At 30.8% G+C, this 25,232-nt stretch overlaps 1 protein-coding gene across 5 annotated transcripts in view; it reads left to right on the forward strand.

Moving 5' to 3' along the window:
• HOOK1 (hook microtubule tethering protein 1) overlaps positions 1-25,232 on the forward strand; it is a 50,615-nt gene that overhangs the window by 4,557 nt on the left and 20,826 nt on the right. For 2 of the 5 annotated variants that reach the window (XM_016159893.2, XM_016159895.2), the window contains exons 2-11: positions 2,243-2,328; positions 3,155-3,227; positions 5,938-5,988; positions 7,176-7,308; positions 9,940-10,007; positions 11,246-11,308; positions 12,159-12,242; positions 17,336-17,502; positions 23,439-23,579; positions 24,683-24,884. In XM_016159893.2, coding sequence (XP_016015379.1) covers positions 2,243-2,328; positions 3,155-3,227; positions 5,938-5,988; positions 7,176-7,308; positions 9,940-10,007; positions 11,246-11,308; positions 12,159-12,242; positions 17,336-17,502; positions 23,439-23,579; positions 24,683-24,884 — 1,068 coding nt within the window. Of the gene's footprint in view, positions 1-1,552; positions 2,329-3,154; positions 4,905-5,937; positions 5,989-7,175; positions 7,309-9,939; positions 10,008-11,245; positions 11,309-12,158; positions 12,243-17,335; positions 17,503-23,438; positions 23,580-24,682; positions 24,885-25,232 lie in introns of those variants that run through there. The other 3 variants (XM_036234520.1, XM_016159897.2, XM_016159894.2) reach the window with 3 other exon arrangements.

Genomic DNA, 25,232 nt, shown 5'->3' on the forward strand with positions numbered 1-25,232 from the left:
CCCTCCTTTTACATATTTCTTTACTATTTTGTATAATATTCCAATTAAAATTGCCTCTGAAATTGTCCTTTTAAAATTACTAATCATATCCATTTTGTAAAAAATTAATAATGTAAAGTGTTAATAGGAAGAATTGAAAAGTGAGAGCCACAGTTTACTGGAAAGTATATGATTATTTTCCTTTTAAAGATATTCTAAACCCTGGAGTTTTTCTTCCCTGTATATCCAATTAATTGCAAAATCTTTATTTTATGTTTTAAATATTCTATGAATTCATTCTGTCCTCTCACTCAGCATTACCTTTGTTATCTCTAAGCTTAATCCATTTTACCAATAAGACCATTGCAGAAGCCTTCTAACTGACTCAAGCGTATAAAGCTGCTCCCTTCCATTCTCACTATCGTGTCACTATTGCTGCTGTGGAAAACATACTGAGGATTTCACTCACTCACTCTCTTCCTTATTACTCTCTAGTGATTCTTCATACCCAAACTAATTTTTCAAAACAAAATTAAAAAATTGATGTTCATAAGAATCACTTGGAGATTCTCTGATTTAATCTTATCTGGAGATTGTGATATAGATTGTTCTTAGACCTCCTGTACTTTAGAAACCTGACTCATAGCTGATGTGCTAACAGGCCTTGAACTGTACCTTATGCCAGGCACTGATCTAAGTACACTGCTAATTCATTTAATTCTCACAACCATCTTGTAAGGTAGAAACTGTTCTGTTTCCTATAGAGAAGGTACCATTAAGGATAAGGCCAAGCTTTTTGTTATGGACCTTCAGAGTCCTGGCCCATGACTTTTCTTTAACCTTGTTGGTTGTTCTCTTCCCTGTCCGTCTTTGTACTGGAAATCCAGTAATTGAACTGCATGTTGCCTAAAAATATCATCTCTTCATATATTTGTACTTTTATCATGTTTCTATTTCTTGAAGTTTCTTTCCCTTGGCCCCTTCTTTACTCAAGACATTCCCTTTAGGAATCATCTCTAAGGAATCATTCTGAAATACGAGCCCTAATTTGATTGATTAGTCAACTCTGGTATATTTCTGAACATTTTGTGCGTATTGTAATCATGGGACTAGAATGGCATTTTTTCTAGAAATGACTTGTGTCTTTTTCTCCTCTCCTTACCTTTTGATTCAGGCTACTTGAGGGTAGAAACCTGGTGACTTTCCTTTGCAATTCCAGCCTATACTACAGTATCTCACATAGAGTAGGAGTCCAGTAAAGTATCTATGTGAAATTTGAAAGTAACTGTGGCTAGATTTAGTTTGTCTACGCCATTCTTCCATGTTGTATTAAGATAAGGGAAACAGATTTGTAGAATCTCGAAATACACAAAACCACTAAAGGAGAATTATAGTAGGAGAGAATTTTATTGGATTAAAGTAATTGGTAAACTAAGGAATTATAATTGAGTAGTAAAGGAAATGAATATATGCAGGAAAAAAATTATATTTAATTTAAGATAATTATGGGTTGAGATTAGATTTCTAGAAAGCATATGATGTATTTTAGCTTTGTCGTAATTTGCTTTTTAAAATTTTTCTATCTTGTGTTTGCTTATTAGAAAAAGAGATCACCATTTTACTTCTCTTTTTAATAGGTACATGAATATTTAACAAATAGAAATTTGAAAAGTTATAATATCTAAAACAAAAATAGATAGAAACAACTTTACATGGTAGGTGGGCTCTGGACCGTTCATGCCCTAAGGCTAATTGTTGGATAGCAGGCAGAGTTCTGCCTTATATTAGAGCTCATTGATAAACTTAAGTAGTTTTAGATTCGCCATTTCTAGTCTTTGTTTTCCTACCAAATGATATGAGTGAAATTTTAACTTGCAAATGTTAGGTTATCTAAAGGTGTTTTTTTTTCCTGATGTTATTCTCTTAAAAATAGGCAAAACCCAAACTATACTATCTTGAGTTCTATGTATGCCTTTCAGAAATTCTAAAGTGCTTCATACATGACATCATTATATTTGATTATTTTAGGTATAATTTTTCACAATTTTATGAAATGTTAAATGCTTATTTTTATAAAAATATTACACAGCCACAGAAACGTATTAGTATCGTTTCATTTGTTTAGCAGGGTCTAAATTTAAACAAAATAGGATAGTTATAAACTATTTTTCTCTCTAGTGTTCGTATATACATTTGAGGGAGGATAACACGATCTCATAGATATAAAGAGGCAGTAAAGTCATTTGCTTTAATGTCATTTTAGCTGCAGACATTCAATACCACCGCACCTTGTCAAGATGTGAAACAACTGACTAATGGAGTTGCCATGGCACAAGTTCTTCATCAAATGTAAGTAGTGATCCAGGCTCTTCCTAAAAGAATTGTAAACCCAAAACAAGGAAGAAAATTTAGATTTGTATTCTAAAGGTTATTGAAACTTTATCCTATTCATTGGTGACAAGCATATGGTACTAAGGCATTCTTGCATCTAGGGAACAAAAAGGTTTATCACCTGATTATTCTTTGTTTGTTCATAGAGATACATCTCAATTAAATAAGCAATCAGGATTCCTATCTATTCAAGAGATGTTCATTTTAAACTTGTTCTCATCATGTTCACAAGTTACGTTCTACTCAGTTACAATCAAATAGATTTATTTTGAGCTTTGTCAGGTACTAGTGTCACTTAGGGCAAATTACTTAGGCTTTCTCATCCTCTGTTTCCTGAAGAATAAGATTGGGAATCTTATTTTTGGCAATAAGATTGGCAGTAAGATTGGCAATAGATCCTTTGCCCAAGATACTATGATATTTAAATGAAGTAATATGGAAAAACATCAAGCACAGTGCTTGATAATAGTGGACATATTAAAATATTAGTTTTTTTTCCCACTTCATAGCATTGGGACTTTTACATCTTCTTGCTATCAGTGTACCTATTATGAGATATTTAGTAAATGTTTCTTATATTGAAGATATTAATTACTTAAATAGTTTACTATGAGAAATTCCATAATCCTTAAAAATAACAAAAAATTTAGTGGTCTTTTAAATTATATTTACTATTCTTATTAAGGACAGGCTTTAAGACATAAAATAACTTTCTTGTTGATTAAATTTGGTATTTTTATGTTATAAAACATTTTAATGTTTAGCATTTGTATTTTTGTTTTAGTGATGTAGCTTGGTTCAACGAATCTTGGTTAAGCAGAATTAAAGAAGATATTGGTGACAACTGGAGAATAAAGGTATGCAGAATGAATGGCAGAAGTACTTTATCCAAACTGTGGTTCTAAAATTAGCACTGTACTCAACTAACTCTTTTTTTAAGGGTGAATTTATTGTATAAATTTGAACTTTGATTCATGTATGTTCTTATGAAACTATTATTATAATGAGATGTAAAAAAAATTTTATTAACCCAAAATGTGCTTATTCTCCTTCCCAGTTAATCCTTACTCCTAACTTGCCCCCAGGTGACCAGAGATCTGCTTTCTGTCAACATAGAGTTAATTTCTAGCATTCCATATGAATGGAATCAGACTTTATGTACTCTTTGTCTCTAGCATCTTTTATTCAGTGTATTATTTTTGATACTCATCCACATTGTCTGTATTATTAGTAAATTTCTTGTTTTGACCCATAGTATTTCATTACATTGATATACCACAGTTTGCTTATTTATTTACCTATTGATGGATGTTTGAATTGTTTGTTTGCTCTTTCTTTCCTAATATTGGTAATTTATGTCTTTTGTATCTCTTTTTCTTGGTAAGTCTGGCTTGATGTTTTTCAATTTTATTAATTTTTTTCAAAGAACTAACTTTTATTTTCTGTTGTATGATTTCCTCTCTGATCTTTATTATTTCCTTCTACTTACACCTGCTCTTCTTTTTCTTGCTTCTTAAGGTAGAAGTATAAATCATCAGTTTTAGGCCCATTTTCCATAATATTAAGCATTGTCTTAGCCACATCTCATGCATTTGACAGACTGTTTTGTTTTCATTCAGTTCAAAATATTTGATAATTTTTCTTGTGATTTTACCTTTGACCCATGGGTAAAATAGAAGTAGATATTTCAAATTTTAAATATTGGAGGATTTTCTAGGTACCTTTTTATTTCTTAATTGCTAATTTAACTCCAATTCGGTTTAAGGATATACTCTATTAAGAAATTCTTTGAAATTTACCGAGAATTATATTATGACTTAACATATGATCTGTCTCGGTGAATATTCCTTGTACACTTGAAAACAACATGTATTCTACAATTCTACAAATACAGATTATGTGAAATTTGTTGATAGTACGGTTTATATCTTTGTATCTTTATTAATTTTCTGTATTTTTATCAAGGTGGGAGGACTTCTTAAATTTCTAACAATGATTGTGGAATTGTCCATTTCTTCTTTCAATTCTGTTGTTTTAAGCTGTGTAATTTGAATATCTGTTATTAGGTTTATATACATTAATTTTTTATCTTATTGATGAATTAATCTACTTATTGTTGTGAAATGCTTTTCTTTATCCCTGATAACATTACTTGTTCTGAAATCTAATTTGTCTGATTTTAATGTAGCCTCTTCAGTTTTGTTACGATTATTTTTGCTTTAGTATATCTTTTTCTATTCCTTTGCTATATATGTCTATACTGGAAGCGTTTTGTGTAGACACCTAATAGTTGAGTCTTGCTTTTTATCCACTGACAATCTATTTGGTTCTTAAAAAAAAAAAAAAAAACAACTTTCATTTCTTATATTCATGTTTCATTTAAATAATTGGACATTTTTAAACTAGCAATTTTAACATTTTCTAATTCTTTCATTTCTTATTTCTGGTCCAATTTTTATTGATTGAGTTTTGTCTTCATTACAGTCCACATTTTCCTGCTTCTTCACATGTAGTAAATTTTTGGATGCAAGACTGTAAGTTTTATTAATGAGTGCTGGCGTTTTTGTTTGTTTCAGAGGTTTTTTTGTATTCTTTTAAAGAGTATTGGACTTTGTTCTCGTAGGCAGTTAAGAAACTTGTGAATCAGTTTGATCCTTTCAAGATTTAGCGGAGCTGGAGGCAGATGTAGAGTGATTTTTTTCTTTTAAGGCTAGGTTAGACTCATTGCTAAGTTGTAACCTTGTGGGGTTGTTAGTAAATGTTTGCCTATACAGCATAGTCTCTTCACTCTGGCTGGTGGGAATTTCAACAATTTCTGACTAGTGTAATCTTTGGGAAGTGTTCAATTTATAGTTCCCTGATTGTTCTTTCTTTGGAAATTATTTTTATCTCATTGCGTTTCACCCATGCACATGCAAATTAGTATTCTGCCAAAAAGTCAAAGGATCCATTTTTTAGATTTCTGGAGTTCTTTCCATAGCTCTCACCTCTTCATTTGTCTGCCCTATGAATTCTAACCACCTTCACCTTCCTTACCTTTGGATGTCTATCTCCTCAACTCAACAAGAATATCAGGCTTTGTTTATTTTCCACCTCCCTACACCATAGTGTGAAAATTGACCCCAGAGAGAAATCTGTGTCTAGTGTAGGGCTCATATTTATTATTTTCCTTCTCTTAGAAATTAGAGTTCTATATTGCCTGTTGGCTAAAGTTTGAATTTTTGTGCATTTTTGTAGTTGTAGCAAGAAAGTCAGTCTGGACCCTGTTACTCACTCATGACTGAAGGTGGACATAGTCATAGCTAAATCTTTAAAGTTGGTACTTAAATTCATTGCAGCTAGCTTTAAATATAATCACCCTGGTTAAACTATGTAAGCATGAAGACATTTTTTTTCTTTTGATCAAACTGATTGAAGCTTTGATGTTTAAAAATTATCATGTACTTGTATTTTTAGGACTCTAACATATATTTTATCAGGGGGAAGTTTTCGTTGTCTTTCACTTTGGCATACATTTTCTTTCATCGTTAATATGAAATAATTTAATTAATATTTTCTCCCCATTAGGCTAGTAATTTAAAGAAGGTACTTCAAGGAATTATGAGTTATTACAGTGAGGTATGAAAAACACTTTATTTAAATACAAATGCTATGTGATAATTATGCTGACACTTAAAAATGACGTGGCTTTTTGTTTATAACATTTTACTGGAAAATAATTCATAATTGGAATATATTATTATTTTTTGCCATTTTTAGAACAAATTTTGTGGACGTGAACAGGCTTCAACTTAATATAACATTTGTAAAGTAATGTTGCTTCTATATTGATACTCTTTAAATTGATTCTTTTCTGAACTAGAATTACCTTTATATAATAAAATTTTATGCAGTGATGTAAAGTAGACCTTTAAATTGAAGTTATTCCCTATTTAAAACATTATGACATTTCTTTCCAGTGTAAACAACAGCCAAAATGTGCTATGAAATTATGCTTGTACAGGTGAATTGGGGGAAAATACAAAATGAAAGTAGTATTAAACTCGCATTAGCTAGAACATCATTCAAGTATTTTTGTTTTTTTTTTTTCTTTATTCAGCATCTTAAGTTCTCTGGTAGGATTATTTGATATAAAAAAGTTTATTGCTTAATGTTTGGAAGCTTTTGGTTTGGTTTTGCCATTAAAAAATTATTTCTATTTTTTAAAGTTGTCACAGTTAAACTTGTAATTTATTCCAAACAATTTTAAGATCCTAAATTTTCAATTTATTTATGCCTAAAACTCATTTCAAAGCTTTTTTTTTTTCTTTTTTGGTGCTACGAAACTTTTTAATAAGCTAAAAAAAAAAAAAAAAAGATAAGCTAGGAAAGATTAATCCATTAAATTTGTTATTTATGTGTGATGATTTATTTTTTAGATCTCTTAATCGATTAAAAATCAAAATATCTTGAATATGCTTTGGCTTAACTTAGATTTGTTTACTTTTTAATGAAAAGGCATAGATTTTATCATAATAGACCAAGCCATGGGCTTCCTAAACAATTCTTCTCTCTGACAGTGGGACCAAAGGATATTTAGTATAAAAGCATTTCAGTTGCTTTTGGTTGGTTACTCAAAATTTTGGGAGGTTGCTTGAACTTTGCTAACTGGTTTTAGTTAATAATTATGGATTTATCATTTGTTAATTTATCTGAGTCATTTCATGAACCTGTGTATAACTTATTTTCCTAGTAAAAACTAAATGTAGTAAATTCTTCATAGCTTACGTAAATGAGTAATATAATTTATTATTTCAACACTGCAGTTTTTGGGGCAACAGATTTCTGAAGAACTTATCCCTGATTTAAACCAAATAACTGAATGTTCAGATTCTGTGGAGCTTGGGAGGTTGCTCCAGCTTATTTTAGGTTGTGCGGTCAACTGTGAAAAGAAGCAAGGTAAGTGTATTTCAACCATTTGAGAATATATACTTTCTAGAAACAACCTACGTTGCTATGGAAAGTAGCATAAAAATGTACTATTTCAACTTGACAGAAAGCACCCTGAAATGTAAACCAGGAGATTTGAAGTAGATTGCAGTTCTGCCACTAAAAAGCTACAAATCTTGAGCACCCTAAATTATACCTGGATTCTGAGATTCATATTCAGTGGCTAAATATAATGTATTTTAATTTAATTAGTTTAATTTAATATAGTCAATGCTTAAGACATTGGAGAATCAGTAAAAATTATACTTAATCGTCTGAAACATTGTCTCTTTCATATTTAAGATAAAGAACCTTAGGTGGATACAGGTTTTCATAAATAAATACACAGGTACTAAATTATAATCCAAGTTTCTTTCCTCAGATGATTTTCTCTTCAAAACAATGTTTCCTCCCAATAAGCAGTCTGATGATATAAATGGAATTGGCGTATTATATTGATATATCCAAACACAGTGATCCATATTTTACTGAGTACAAAAAGATTATATCAGGTTAAATAAAATAATGAACAGAACAGGCCAAGGGCCTTGCATCAGTCAGGATTGTGAGTTTTTTGATGCTGATGTTTTTTGCACAATTCATCCAAATTTGGCCCTGGTACATTATCCTTAAAAGAGAATGTTGGGTGCTTAAGTTTGTAAAATACTTTAAGTCAGGACTTTAGAGAACGCATTCAATGTTATCTAACTAATGAATAAAGCATGTGCATATGAGACAGGACAATTTCAATAAAAACAAATTCAGAAGGAGAAAAAATACGTAAAATCAATTGTAGTTTATCAGTGGAAAAGGGATTGGGTATCAGAAAATTTTGATATTGGTTCATTTCTGTCATTAACTATTTACTTTTTTCTAGGGTAGGTCATTACTTCTTTTTAGAGGCTATTTCTCACAGATAGTGTCAAAGATCTATATATTGTTGTGGGGTTTTTTTTTTTCACAAAAAATGAGGAATGTTTGCTTGTGGAAAGTTAAAACTTCTGTAAATGTTTAATTACAAATTGTCAGATGGTAACTTATTTTTAAATCAGCAATTTTCTGTTATTGTGATCCTTTTTATTAGCACTTTGTTTCTATTTCAATTACTGATAAAACCTTTTTGCTTAATTTAGCATATTTGTCCATTTTAATAGTCTTTTTCAAAGAACCAACTTTGGCTTCGATTCTGTCTTATTTGTACTATTTAATATCCTTTTATGTTATTTTTCTTTTGTGAATTAATCAATTTTCTTATTCTGAGCTATAATTAACATTTTAAGCAGTAACTTTCCCTTGTGATTCTGTTGCCTTCTACAAATGTAAATATGATAGGTAGTATTTTGATAATTTAGTTCTAAGCATTACTTAGCAATTTTATCTTCAGATGTTTAAAAGAAAATTCAGTTCATGGATTCATAAATAAAAGTTTACTAAGAAATATAAAGAAATAGTTTAATTTTCATTATTAAAAATATCAGGATTATCTGATTCAATTTACTTTTGGAGATACATGTCTGGATTCTTAATTTTGGGGAGTGAGCAGATAAATGGAGAAAAAAACTTTTAACAATTTAACTGAAATTTAAAAACAAAATAGTCCAGAATATAAAACCACTTTCACACCTTTATACTTTGCAAAATTTATTTTCAAAATGATTCCAAGGTATTGCAACAATCTTAATTTGAAAGAATGAGCTAATTAAGTTTACAGTGTCCTGTTTATTTTGGTGGAGAAAGTGATCATTTTTATTAAGGTTTCAGCAACCTTGAAACACTTCATTATCAAAACAACAACAACAATTAAAGGAAACCATCCCCATTACCTGTGCATTGTCTAGTTAATTCTTTCCTCTCCCCTAACCCAACAGCACTTTGAGATAATCTTTGTCTAGTTCTTGGCTTCACAAATAAAAGAAAGATTTAGAGAACTTTCTGAAATTTTCCAAAGTCATTAAAACAATAAAAGTATTGGAAAATAATAAGTCCTTAAAACTTTTAGAAAATTGTTTTAACTGGTGAATATACAATTGAAATGGATTTAAATCTGTTAATATATGAGACTCATGATTCCTCATTTCTAAGTGGGGTAGAATCAATTTAATTTATTACATGTGTGTTTGTGGTAAGGCATAAGGATTTCCTTGAGATGAGACTAGGTAAAAGTTGAACAGGTCTTTACAGGAAGCTAGTAAGTTCCTTCTCTGAAAGCCTTCCAGAAATGAACTGAGTAGGTGGTAAAGTGAAACATCCTGGGTGTAAGATTTTAGGAGTTCATTTAATACACATGAATTTATCCCATTAATAATGAATATTTAACAAGAGAAAAGAAATTGTCATAATTATTTTAAGATTAATTGCAATTTCTTTTTCTCTTATAAGAAAATTAAAGGTTTCCTTTAAAAAACATGTAAAATACTTATATTAATATCATCAGTTCTGCTTATTTGTTTTCAATGGATATATTTCTTGTGGAAAAATAATATACCTGCATAAAGAACATTATGCAGGTGTATTATTTGCATAATGTACTGTCAATTGAATGGCTTAAAAGTATTATGGGTAAAGAGATTTTTATTCAGATTTGATTTTTTTAAATCATAGAACATATTCAAAATATAATGACACTGGAAGAGTCTGTTCAACATGTGGTTATGACTGCTATTCAGGAGGTAAGTTATATTCACATATGTATGAAAATCCTAAACCAAAATATATAAAACTTCATATAAATTTTATGGATGTTTATTTTTCTGTCTGTATAAACTTACCCTTTGCAGGAGGTTTACTTACCTTTAGCTTTTGTGTCTTCCTTTTTTTTTTTTCCTCCAAAATACCTTAAAAGAACATCCAGCCCAATTTTAACCCCTGTGCATTTTAAAAGATAAATTGATATTGTCATGTTTCTTTAAATAACTTCAACTAAGCAGGCTAAACAACCACTGCCTAGATAAGAATTTTTATTTCTTCTCTTTTTTCTGCCAGTTAGACCAATCTTTTCTGAAATTTTACAGGAAGGAAGAAAGGGAGAAAGAGAGGGTGTGTGCGTGTGTGATACTTAGGGTTTGGAGCCACGTAGCCTGGGTTTATCTAAGTTGACCATAAAGATTCAGAATTTGTTTGGTGCATGTTTTTCTTTAAAATCAGACTAAAAAGGCCGAGGTGAAGTAGAGTGTGGGGTTAGTGAGGACAAATGTAGTTTGGAAGGGGTGTTCGAATTAGAGGGAGATAACATACAGGACTTTAGAAGTCTGTATACTGTGAGTTTGCATTGTTGGTTAGAATCCAAAGCATCACTATACATAAATAAATCTACCTTTCATATGCAAAATAGTTACTTCACAGGATTTTTTTTCTCTGTAACTCCTACTTTTTTATTATTAAATTTATTGAGGTGACATTGATTAATAAAATTATGTTTCAGGTATATAATTCAATAATACATCATCTGTATATTTAATTGTATATTCATCTCCTAAAGTCAAATCTTCCATTACTATATATTTGACTCCCTTTGCCCTTATCTACCTCCTACTTTTAAAATGACTTCTCAAGTTAGTAATTTTGTCGTGTCACATATTTAAAGGCTTTATTTTAAGTGTTAATTTATGTTATGGGAAGAATTATTTTTTATTATAGTGTTCAGTTTTATTTAGAACTTGTATTATAATTTTTTATTATATAAGTATTTTCAATATAACTACATATTTCAAACACACTATGTTTTCACCAATATGTCTGAACATTGTATTGTTAAACCTCTATAAAGTTTTTATTTGAATAATATTTGAAGGATTATCAAATTAAGGCAAGGAAAACAAAAAGCATTTTACTGTTGTTTCAAGGAAACTTATTTTTACTGCATAAACATCACTTTCTTGTACTTAATTTTACTATTTTTATTTCCTAGTTGATGAGTAAAGAAATACTGAGCTCTCCTACAAATGATGCTGTTGGAGAATTAGAGCAACAGGTGAGTAAGTATGTGAGGAAAACGTTGAAAACAATGATATAGCACTTTGCCAATTGCTATGTAAAGCTTACAGAGGAGAGCTTACACACATTATTTTCCTCCATGAAGTCTAGTGTATTCTGTTATAAGATCACAATTGAATATCTTTATGCACTCCTTTCTGAATGCAAGTAGTGTTGGTCTGCAGAGTTTTTTTATGTTTGAAGAGTGGTATTGAACTTTCCTTCTGACACTTGTAAAGCATATATGGTTCATTTTATATGGTTCACAGTTAAATAGTAGACAATTTAAAAATACTGCTAGGTTCTAATTTATGTAATAAGGCAATATAATTTTTGTCACAGTTATCCTGATTTTGAAGAAACAACTCAAAGACCATGTATTCAAATGTCCTTCTTTCCCTGGCTTTATTATATGACTGTGTCACATGGGGGGAAAGGTATATATAACCCAATCTGATTATAAGGGGAAGGGTAAGAAAAGAGGCAAATGCATCAGGTACTTTTGCTGTTATATTTTTGGAAATCTGTTTTTCATGAATGTCATCAGTTATGTCAAGAAGTATTTTTTCTGTGACGAAATTAAGCAATGCATCGTCTAATACTCTTGTTTAAATATTTCACAAGAATTTATATAAAATTTTATTTCTGTGGGACCTTAGTCTTAAATGTTAATAAAACTAAATATTATTAACATAAAAACAAGAAATCAAGACTTACTTGTTAATAGCTAAAGTAAAATTTTAAAATTGTTGCTAATATCAGTGTATATATGCATTGTGATAAAAATATATTTCTTCAATTTGTGTCAAAGCACGATTTATTAATAATTAAGACATTTTATATTTCAGCTTAAAAGGGCCCTGGAAGAACTTCAGGAAGCACTAGCAGAAAAAGAAGAACTGAGGCAAAGATGCCAAGAACTAGATATGCAGGTGCGAAAAAGGAACCTGATCCAAGGAAGATTTCCTCTTTCAGTTTAATTTTATTTTAATTAATTAATTGACAAAGTGTTTTGGAGGTTGGATTTTATTTTGTGGAGGGGCTATTAAAATAATTTTTTATAGACTTGAATATTCAAGCATGCATTTCATAATTTTTCTCTTATGGAGGTTGAAAATTGCTGGCCTAACTATTTCTTTGAGAAGATCTTTCTAATTGTAGAATTTCAACTACAGTATTTAGATGAGGCCTTAGTTTTTTCTTTTGTAAAAAGGAAAAAAAATAGCTACTTCACAGGATATGAATATTAAATGAGGCGATTTATGGAAGTACTGAGAAATGCTTGACTCCCAATAAATGTGAGTGCCAAGTTCGTTTTGCTAACATATACGTGTGTATGTATTTTTGTGTTCATACACACATACATGTTAGCAAAATAAACTTGGCATGAGAGACAGTAGTAATGGTTAAAGGGATAGATTTTCAAACCAGGGCACCTATATTTAGAACCTGACTGTGTTAACTAGTAGGTTGTAGACTATCAGGCAAATTACTTAATTTCTCTATACTCCAATTCTCTCTTTTGTGAAATGATGTGTTAATAGTATATATCTCCAAGAGTGATTATGAGAATTAAATGAGCAATATACATAATGCACTTAGAGCAGGGCCTGGCACATAGCACTTTGTATGCATTTGCATATATCGTTGTTATATGAAAATGCAAATGTGAAAGTTATGTAGCAAGTCTTGAAAAATTATACAAAAGATTAAATGTACCATCATAATATGCTATATGTAAATTGCATTTTTTGTTCAAATAATGGGCAACATAAGTAGATCACACGCTGAAAGTCAAGAACAAGGGTTGTGGTAGCAACATCCTTGCTTAATGAGATAAATGTCTGCGATAATAAGACTGTGTCATGTATCTAATCCTCAAGGGTTTGTGAATAAGGAAAAGAGAGGTGACTTGGTCAGGGTGATTAGCTACTTAGGACAGTGACAATACCAGAATCCAGGTCTTCCTACTTTATTTCTAAAAATCAGTCCTCTGTGTTCAAACAAAGCCAATGTCTCAATTATAGAGGAAATTCTACCTGTTTTTCTTTCATCTTTTCTAATCACACTCATCTTGCACATTATAACACACACATAAGCATCTGGATGTATCATTCTCAAATCAGATCATATCCACCCTCCAGAATACCTCATTTCAAGAATAGAAAATTGAACCATTCAGATATTACCAGTATCATATAGGATCTGCATATAGTTTTCTGAGAAATTCTTATTTAATAAAAAAATTTTATGTTAAAATATTTAAGTGTTTGTAACAGTACAGAGTACATGATGATCTGATTTTAGTTGAAAAGTGCAGACATCATAAGTTTTGACATTTTAATTCCAGTATTAAAATAGTGTCAACCTTCATCTATCTGCTGTGCACATGAAATGAATGATTACTGCATATAACCAGAAGAAAATAATTTATTTAACATAGAATCCATACAAGTATATATGATACAAATCCCAATTTTATAAGGAAAATTGTTTTTGAAAAATGTTTAATTTTAATCATATATCACTTGAGAGTGATTTTAAAATTTAGGGGAATTCTTTTTTTAATACCCAACCAAATGAAACAGAAAAAAATAAGCTGTAAAGAAATTTACCAAGGGCAGGTAAACAAGAAAAAAGACATACCTAATGAAGTGAAATTAAAAATACTGGTAATCAAGGAAAGAAGCAGGCACATGGCATTGACAGAGGTACACCACAGCAAGCACCTACTGTTAATCCCTTATCCCCAACCCATGTAGGGGAGTCAACAAAAATCTAAAGTCTTGAGACTTCTCACTGCAGACTACCCAGTCAGAAGGAAATTCACCCTTTACTTCCTTCAGGGTTTTAGTTTTAGTTTTTGTTTTTTATTTTTCCTTCACAGTAAGGAGGAGTGGAAATGATGGTTGAGAAGAAACTAAGGCCTGACTTCTGATCGAAACAAAGGCTATAGGGCTACAGACTGAATTGGGGCAGCCTGATTCCAAAAGAGTTTCCCAATGGGAATGGATGGCATATACTTCTCACCACCCTGGTATAAGATACTTAAAAACCTCAGAAGTGAGGACCTGGCCCAGGTGTTGTAAACTCCTCCTTTCCTGACCATTCACAAGATGATATAGAGCAGTGTGGATGAAAACAGTCCCAACCATAACGTAAAGGGGAAAATATACTAAGTCTTGGGTACAGTGGAGAGGGTGTCCAAGAAGTTAACACTGTACTGGAACAGATAGGGTATCTTGACTGCCAACAAAACATGAGCTAGATGAAAAGAAGAAAAGCATGAGATCTGTGCATACACTACAGATGAAAAACAAAGAGAAGAGTGTGTAAAAGGCAATAGCTAAGTTTAGAAAATAACTTCTGCTTCATGTTGTATTAACAATTTCGTAAGAAGAGAGCAGTAAAACAGACTGGATGGTAGGACAAAAAAGGGAGGTTTAAAAGGAAATTGCAGACATGTAAAAACAAGTCAGTTGAGTAATATTTAGCACAAGACTTTTTCTAGTTAAGCTAATGAACTTTAAGAGTAAAGGGAAAAAACTCCTCATTCAGTTAGAAAAGGTAAATCACCCAAAAACAAGAAAATCAGGCTCCTCTACAACTTCAGTGCCGCCAGATTAGAGAAGAGCAATGTCTTCCAAATGCTGAGGCAGGGAAACAACTTGGAATCCAGATGAAGGGCTCAGATGCAAATTTGTGAGCCCTTTTGGATAAAACTGCTTGTTGACACAATCCGGCTAGCAAACACGTTTCAAAGTCAAGAATGCAAGAACGAAGATTCTGCAGATCTGGTGGTGAAGTTTGAATCCATTTAAATACAGAATGGTGTCAGTTTTGTGCAAATTATGGTTATAGATATTGGGACAACTAAAATTCTGATTCAGTAAATCAGGAGGAAGGCGTGATTATGGGTACTTAAAAAAAAAGAGAGAGGAAAACTCCACATGAGATTTCGATATGCAGTTTTGAGAAACTGATGTAGTCTTTTAGTTCTGTTCCAGTCAAGATTATTTGGGGCCTTCAGGCAAGTCATGACATGTCTACCAGTGGCTTTTTATTCTGCCTTTCCCAACCAGTATTCATAACGCTTGGCAACAGCAGGTAGAACCTCATCTAACTGCAGTAGCAGTGGCTGGTTTTTCATGCATATAGTATGCTAAAGAAAAACATACTCCTGTCTGGCATTATACAAAGTAAATTTATGTTCTGAGGCAGTGATCCTCCAACTTGAATATGCCTTAGAATCATGTGGGATTGGGCACAATGCAATAAAGAGGACTCTAACTATAGAAGTTTATATTATATTTTATATTCATAAATAAGCAAATATGATAAAAATGTTAAATTTGGGTGATATGAGAAAATGAGTATTACCTTTGAGCTTTTTTTTTTTTTTTTTTTTTTTTTAGCTTTTTGAACTTTAAGATAGCTCAGAGAGAGAGAGAGAAGAGAAACAGAAACAGAGAGGAATATATAAATATAGAGAGAGAAACAGAGAGGGACAGAGGCCAGTGCAGAGTGAACCTAAGGAAAATACCACCATGGGAGTTTGTTAAAGGTAATGTCTGGAATCATCGCAGGACTTTCTAAGTCATAGATCTGGGGTGAATCTGAAGAGTTAGCACCCTTCCTCTTATCTGTGATAAAGGCAGCTGTGGAACCACAATGTGAAACACATGAATAGGGATGAGGTTGGTACCCACAAGGTGTTGAAAACTAAATTTGCCCTTGCTCCTTCTCTACTTTCTTTAAAAGATTCCTACCCAATTTTGAAGATTGAGGCTATTTTTTTCTTCTCTACTAATCTTTTTATAACAGCCCCAACTTCAAGCTACAATGAGATATTCTTTTGTTTCTCATTTCCACCCTATAGTAGATTCCATCAAAGTGCTTTCAACATTTTCTGTCCTGTGTTTGTTTACATTTCTACTGTAAGGATCTTAAGGACACAAACTCTCCTTTTTTATATCTCAGTCATTTAGGATTGTTCGTGACAGGTAATAGACACTAAATTGCTTACATGACGGGTGGATGCATGCATTGAATTTAGGAAGAGAAATTGTTTCCTTCTGTAGTCTGGGGACACTTTCCCAGCCTTTTTTGTATTTCTCATTTGGAGGACAGTATTTGTAACTCGCCTATGGCATATTTAAGGCAAAATTAAGGATTTTAATATCCCATCAATTAGCTCAGTGTGTCAATATATAGTCCCATTTACATAAGTAGATTGAATTATATCTATTGAAAATATAAATACCAAACTTGTGCAACAATATGTTGGAAGTCATGATAGGTATTTTTTTTTTTTTAGGCAAATCTTAATAAAACTATTATATGTAAATTTGTGGTCTTATAAAAAGTTGCAGCCTTGTTGCAAATTTTAAGGATTTAAGTTAAAGATGTTTTTAAGTAGAAAAGAAATAGAATCAAGAGAGCAAATCATGCTGTTACATAAATAAATAGGTAAGATAAGTGTTTCAGATATTTACATTGATGTGATTCTCAAGTTAAATATTTTTGTCCATTTAAATTATAAGCAAACAGTCTCAATGTGCAAATGGATTTAATTCAGCTTTTTGTTACTGATTTATCAACCAAATGTTCTCGTTCTCTGAACACTTGATGTGTAACTGATAATTTTCTGCTATGAAACTAAATTGGTAACTTTGTAAGTATACATGTGTATTTTGGCTTACCAGGTTAACGGCAGCCTAAAAATAAATTTATACCTAAATGAGAACAAATTAGGTTTTTGAATTTTATTGACACATCAAATTTTAGAGACTTAGAAACATTTTCTTTGTAGAACGAAAGCATTATAACATTTTGAAGATATTCTCCTTGTATGTATAAGCTCTGTTTTCTCTATATTAACCCTAGATCCAGAATTCCAGAGTTGGAATGATCCTTAGAAATTATTTCATCTGAGTGACCAAGCTAATTTAATGGGTTACCAGGATTAGGATCCAGAACTTAGTTTTTTGCTATTGATACTTACATTTGTGTATTTGTTTTTTAGGTGACTGCACTTCAAGATGAAAAGAATTCACTAGTTTCTGAGAATGAGATGATGAATGAAAAACTTGACCAAATGGATGGATCTTTTGATGATCCAAATACAATGGTGGCAAAAAAGTTTTTTCATGCACAGTTACAACTAGAACAATTACAAGAAGAAAACTTCAGGTAGCATTTTTATTAGAAATCTTTTTATAGAATTCTGTATTAAACTGGTAGCTCAAAAAATCATAATATCAACAACTAATTTTTAAGCATTATATAGCATGTTTAGCACACTGATTAAGCTACTGAAAATACCAAATAGTATAAGTGGTTCCTTCCCTCATAGGGCTTACAATCCAGTTAGACAAGTGAGATGCACGTATAAAAACAATTCAAAATAACATGTGATAAGGGCCAAATGAAGGCCATACACAATTCCACGAGTAGTTTAAAAGAGTGATTGCTGAAGCCTAGGGAGAATGGGGAATTTCTTACATAGGAGAGGCAAACTTAAATGGAAAAAAAAATGTAAATCTTATGCTAAAGAGATGCTTTTCATTTTAACTTTTTTATTCTTTTAAAAAATATGTACACCTTACCTTTAGTAAACTTTGATTTTCTCTTAATATGCTTACCACTATGTATTACACTAACTAAGGCCTTGAGATGAGGCACTCTGGTTGTACTATATATGTTCTTTTTATTACTTTATTTTGATATAATTTCAAGTTTACAAAAAACATTGCAAGAATAGTACACAGAATTCATTTATACCTTTCATTCAGATTGAACAGTCATTTTACAGTTCCTCTCCATTTTCTTTAGCATTCTCTCTGTATATTCATATAAGGAAACATTTTTTCCTTAGTCATTTGAGAATAAGTTGGAGACATGCCCTTTTATTCTTATATTCTTCTTTATATATTTCCTAAGAATAAGGACATTCTCTGATAAACCACAGTCTAGTGATCAAAATTGGGGAACTTGTCATTGATACAATGTTATTATCTAATATACAGGTCATATTCAAATTCTGTCAGTTGTCTGAATGTGTTTAATAGCTAATTTTTTCCCTTCAGTTCAGAATCTTATTTGGGATTATGCAATGCATTTAATAATGGATTCTTAGTCAATGGACTATAAATCCATTTCTGTCATCATTTACTTTGATGCTTAAATTATTCCAGATTTGACCACTAAGAGGTCTTTCAATTAGCCCCTGTATTCTTTCAGTATGCCACTATCCTTCTTTGAGTACTTCTTGCTTACGGGCACAACAAAATATTCTAGGCTCATCATCTTTCCCTTACCCAACTCTGGAATCAGCCATTTTTCCAAGGAGCTCTGATTCCTCTTAGTGGAGAATGTTATTTAGAAACAAAGATCTATGCTCCAGATGAATTTTTCTATCACCACTTCTAGTCTACCTCTGTGTACAGAGCTGGGATATACACTCGCACAGGTTCATACTTGCCCATGTTCACACACTTGTTTACACCTATATCTGCATTTATTTTTATATCTATGATTATGAAAAATGACTTTACATTGACATCCGTTATTTTAGTCCAGCGACTTCAGCGTTCGTTCTGCTCTCCATTTCCATATTGTAACTCCTTTCTCCAATAGCGAGAAACTTGCCTTAAGTTTTCTTCAGAATATTTACTCATTTACGCAATCCCAAAGCACACAAAAAGTAATTTAAGAATTGCTAACCCATACCTTTGTAAAAAGCATACTAATACTGGACTTCAGTATGTTTATAGTTTTTTTTTTTTCTAACAAGGTAACAATTACATATTGTAAAATGAATAAATACTGAGTACAATTTGGCATGTTTTAACAAATAGATGTTTGTGTAACTCACACTTTTATTATTTGATAGATCATCTCTATTACTACAAAAAGTTTCCTTATGCTCCTTCCCAGTCAACCTCTACCTCTCAGAAACCAACTACTTTTCTGATTATTTTTCACCATAGATTTGTTTTCTGTCATCTAGAACTTCATATAAATTGAATCATGCAATGTGAACTCTAGTGACTTTTTTTGTTCTGCATGTTTGTGAGATTTAGCCATGTTGTTGAATGTATAAGTAATTATTTTTATTGCTGAGTATTATTCCATTATATGGAATAATTCCACAATATGCCACATTTCGTTTATCTATTTTCCTTTAGATGGGCATTTGGGTTTCCAAATTTGGGCTAATATAAATAAAGTTGGTATGCATGTTAGAATACAAGACTTTTGTGAACTTTTTTTTTTTTCATTTTTCAACGGCAAATACATAGAGTGGTAATGCTGAGTAACATAATAGGTCTATGTTTAGTTTGAAAAGATACTAGAAAACTATTTTCCAAAGCGGTCATACCATTTTATGTTTCCACTGGCTGTATTTACTGCTAGTTGCTCTAGTTCCTTTGCCTACATAACATATATTGGTCTTACCAGTCTTTGTAATTTTAGCCATGCCAAAGAATCTCTAGGGATATCTAATTGTGGCTTTAATTTGCATTTTTCTGATAACTAGTGATGTGATAAACCCCTTCCCTTGTTCTTATTAGCAATATTTAATATTTCGCGAACTTTCTTCACACTCAGCCTATTTTTAAAATGAATTATTTGTCTTACTGAGTTATGGGAGTTTTTAAAATATATATTCTGGAAATAAATCTTTTGTCGGATATATATGCAATAATATTTCACCTATTTTGTGACTTGATTTTTCATTTTTAAATGGTGTCTTTCACAATAAAGGATTTTTTACTTAGATAATGCTTTTTGTGTTCTCTCTAAGAAATCCTGTCCACTCCCATGTCATGAAGATAGTCTCTAGTACTTTTCTTATAGAACCTTCATAATTTTATATTTTACAATTTATGCCTGTGGTCCATCTTGAATTGATTTTTTTTTCTAAAATAGTGTGAGACACAGGAGCCAAGCTTTATTTTATTTTTTTTATTTTTCCATATGAGTATCTATCTAGTCGCAGTAGCATCATTTGAAAAGATTTTTATTTAACTTCATCAATATGCTTTGGCACCTTTGTGAAAAATGATATAACCATAAAATTTGGATCATTTTCTGGATTCTCAGTTCTCTTTCATTGATCAGTTCGTCTGCCTTTATGCCTATATGACACAGTCTTGATTACTGTTGTTTGAGAATAAGTCATTTAAAATCAGGTAATGTAAGTATTTCAACTTTGTTCTTTTTTCAAAATTCATTTTGGTTATCATAAGTCTTTTGCATTTTTACATAAAATTGAGAATCATCTAGTAAGTTTTCGTAAAATAAATCTTTAGTGATTATGATTTGGATTGCACATAATAGAAATTCTGAATATAGTTAAGGTATCAGTCTGTGACTATGTCATCTTCATTTAAGTCTTTAGTTCCGCTCAGCAGTGTTATGTTGTTTCCCACCTAGAAGGCTTATATGTCTTTGTTAACTTTATCCCCAAGTATTTTATATTATTATACAAATGCATTTTGAAAAATTATTCTGAAATGTTGCTACTAATATACAGATGTACAATTGATTTTTTGTACATTGAAACTTTTATCTTGTATTTTGAATCTTTTATGTCCTACAAAGTTTCTTAACTGACTTGATTCTAGTAGTTGTTTGTTTATGTAGAAAATTCTAAGAAATCTACACTCATCTAATCTAGTAATAGATCTTTATGTCTTTCCTTTATCATTTTGGCCTTGTATTTGTTTTCTTGCTTTGAGCAGGAACAGACATCTTGCTTTGTTCTGAGTCAGAGAGAGAAAAAGTACCATCAAATATGAAGCTAGCTATGGAGTTTTTTAGAGTGCTTTTTATCAAATGGAAGAAGTGTCTTTTTATTTCTGGCTTGCTAAGAGTTTTTATCATTGATTGGTGTTGATATTTGTCAAATGATTTTTCTGTATCTTAAAAAGTGTTTTTCTTTTTCATACTTTTAATATGATTAATTTTTTAATGATAAAAAATCTTATATTTCAGGGATAAATCACTTGATCATATTTTATTATCTTGTAAAATTTGACTGGATTTGGTTTGCTAATATATTGAAAGAATTTTTTCGTGTCTGCATAATAGGTATTGGTCTGTAACTTTTTTCTCTTGTAATATCTTTCAAGTTTTATTATCAGAGTTCTGCTCGTTTATAGACTAATTGTAAAGTATTCTCTCTATTTTCTGATATTGTTTATGTAAGAATATTATTTCTTCTTTCAATGTTTGGTTGAATTTATAAATAAAACTCTCAGAACTTGTGGTTCTTTTTGTGAAAGGGCTTTTAATAACAAGGGTTATTTCTTTAATGGCCATAGAGCTTTTCAGGTTTTTTATACTATCTACTGTCGATTTGGCAAGTTATTCCCAAGGTATATGTGTATTTCATTTATGTTGTTGAATTTATTGGCTCATAATATTCTTTTTATCGTCCCTTTAGTGACTGTAGGAACTGTAGTGATATCTCCTTTTTTTATTCCCAGTATTGGTCATTCGTATTTTCTCTCATTTTTTCTTGATTACTCTTTCTAGGGATTCATTAATTTTATTAATCTTCCAAATACTTTCTGTTAGCTTTCCATATTGTTAATTTTAGACCTCTGTTCTTTATTTCTTTTCTTATACTTACTTTGGATTTAAATTTGCTCTTCTTTTTCTAGCCTCTTAAGATTGAATCTTAGGCGATCAATTTTAAACCTTTCTTCATTTCTAATATAAGCCTTTATTTTGCTTTGAGCAGGAACAAACATCTTGCTTTGTAAATTTCTCTTCAAGCACTGGTTTAGCTGCGTCCCCCAAAATTTGATCAGTTGTATTTCCGTTATTGTTCAGTTTCAAATATTTGCTAATTTCCCTTGTGATTTCTTACTTGACTTATGGGTTATTTAGAAATGTGTTGTTTAATTTCCAAATATCGAAAGCTTTTCTAGACTCCTTATGACTGATTTCTAATTTAATTTCCTTGTGGTTAGAGAACAACTTCCATGAGATTTCAGTTTTAATATTTTTGGATACTTATTTTGTTGCTGATCATATGTTCTATTGTGGTGAGTGTTCTGTGTGTACTTGCAAAGAATGTATGTTCTGTAGTTTTTGACTAACATGTTCTGTACATGTCAGTTATCTCAAGCTGGTTAATAATGTTATTGAGATATCGTCTATATTTTTACTGGTATTTTCTTTAGTTTCTCAGTTTTGGGAGATGTGTTAAAATTTTCAACAATGATTGTGGATTTGTGGATTTCTACCTTTGAGTCTATGTTTTCCTTCATGTATTTTAAAACTTTTTAGGTATGTACACTTTTATGGTATGTCTTTCTAATGAATTGACACTTATAATTATGAAATATTATTTTGATGATACTTTTTTCTTAAATATTTTTTTATATATTATATATTTATATATTAACATAACTACCCCAACTTTCTTGGCTCTGTTTGCATAGTATTTTATTTACACCTTTTTACATTTAATATTCTTGTGTCTTTATATATAAAAAGTCTCTTGTATTTAGGATCTATGTGAGCCCTGCTTTTTTTATCCAGTCTGGTAGTCTCAGCCTTTTTAATTGATGTGTTTGGTCCCTTTGCCTTTTATGTAATTTTTATATGGTTGTATTTAGGTCTATTAATATGCAATTTTTCATTTCTCATATATATTCTTTTGTTCCTTTTCCTTTCCTACATTTCTTGGAGTTGATAAAATAATTTTTTTTAATATTTGATTTTAATCACTGTGTTGTCATTTTAGTTCTTGTTGCTATAGGGTTTGAAGTATTCATCCTCAATTTATCAACAGTATACCTAGAGTTAATATTTTACCACTTTATATCCTATATATTTTCTTGATAATTTTAATATGTACCTATGCATTTTCTCTTCATCTTTTGAAATTAAAATCCCTATTTGAACTAAAAATAACCAAAGACAATGTTTCAGAAATGAAAATTCAGTTTACTTCTCATCTGTCTCAAACCAGGAACCCAAAGTATCTTATTATTTACCTTTCCTTCTTTTGAATGTGGAATTAAAAATCAAAACATTTAGAAGTCTCAGTAAGAAAACAAATGATGGAAATTACATCATAAACAACCTGTTGGTTTTCTTTATGCAAGACTTGAAGCTGCAAAAGATGATTACCGTGTTCACTGTGAAGAACTTGAAAAGCAACTAATTGAATTTCAGCATAGGAATGATGAATTGACTAGTCTTGCTGAGGAAACAAGAGCCCTGAAAGATGAAATAGATGTTCTTAGGTATGTCATATCTAAATATAATTATGTCACTTCTGAGTTATTACTTAGTCATTTTAGCATTCCATATTTTAATCATGGTTTTTTAGAGTTATCCCTTTGTATCAAGTACTGATTAGTTTTTATCCAGGCTCCTGGTTTTCTTTTATGCTTGTTAATAATAATTGCAATTTAAAGATGGTATTAATTCTTGTTAGGACATTTTCTTTTCAAAACCCTAAATGATACCTTTTTCTTAAAATTCTGTACACTGAGTTACTTTTAGATACATTTAACTTGGCCTCCTTGTACTCATTAGTTTATCCTGTGAAATATTTATGTAAGGAAATGCATTTTTATAAGCCATATTTTAACATTTAATAGAATATAGATAAATATAGAAAAGAATCCTTACATTTATTTCAGGGTCATCTCAGGATTCTCTTATTGTATTTGACAATATAAAATTTATATTTAGTTTTTGTCTATGAAATGCTACTCAAGCAGACTGTCCACATGCTTTTTATATTTTTTAAGTAGCCATTTTGTTACACAGCTTTTAATATCCATTTGAAACAAAATATTTATAATCATTACTTTGAACCTGCATATGATAGTGAAGTGATATGATTAGTATATTTATTTAATTTTGTTCCAGCCAAGTTGACCAGGAAAGCACAACTCTAAAGAGAAGTGCTTTGCCAGACAAATTATAAGTTGAATCAACTTCTTAAGCATATCATATACCTGGAACAAAACTACACTAAATGAATGCACAGTATAGGCTATAAGCTACAGAGCAAATTAGAATTGTCCAATTACATTTACAAAACCATGCTTTTTTATGCATTGTGCTAATATATATAAAACAGTTTCATAATGTAGTGTGTCAAATTTGAAACATTTTTTTTTATTTTGATGACTTTATAACAAAAAGGCAGAAGAACTTCAGAGAGTTTTAGCTCTGAGTCTGTTTCCAAAGTTCTCACAAAATTTATAATTCCTCTATTTTGTTTTTTCTTTTTTGCCACTTGATAGTTTATTTGGAGGACTCGTTTTACAGTCAGAATAAAATGATGTGCATTTACCAGTTTTTACACAGTGATATTTAATATTTATTATTATAGGACTACCTCCGATAAAGCAAATAAACTGGAGTCAACAGTTGAGATATATCGTCAGAAGCTACAGGATCTGAATGACCTTCGGAAGCAGGTGAAAACTTTACAGGAAACAAACATGATGTATATGCATAATACAGTCAGCTTAGAAGAAGAATTGAAGAAGGCAAATGCAGCACGCACACAATTAGAAACATACAAGAGACAGGTAAGAAATATCTTAATATTTTTAATTATTAAAATTGAAATACCTTAATTTTGCTACTCTATTTGATGCTTTAAGGATGGCATAGAAGAAAAGGAACATTGCCTTAGTCAACTGTGAACTTATGATTAAGTTTCTATAATTTTAATTCAAGGATTGATAATTGAGTTGGAGTTATCTAAGTCTTTTACATTTATATTGGCTTCTGAGCTCATATATTTTGGGGACCACTTTTTTGTTTATTTTCATTTCTGGTAATTAGTGATAAATACCTAGATAATGGAGCTATAACCTAAAATATTCTCTTCTCTATCAGACAACCTAGAGAAACAATGTAGAAGCTTGGCTGTT

The sequence above is a fragment of the Rousettus aegyptiacus genome, unplaced genomic scaffold (assembly GCF_014176215.1).
Source record: "Rousettus aegyptiacus isolate mRouAeg1 unplaced genomic scaffold, mRouAeg1.p scaffold_m13_p_1, whole genome shotgun sequence".
Classification (NCBI taxonomy): domain Eukaryota; kingdom Metazoa; phylum Chordata; class Mammalia; order Chiroptera; family Pteropodidae; genus Rousettus; species Rousettus aegyptiacus.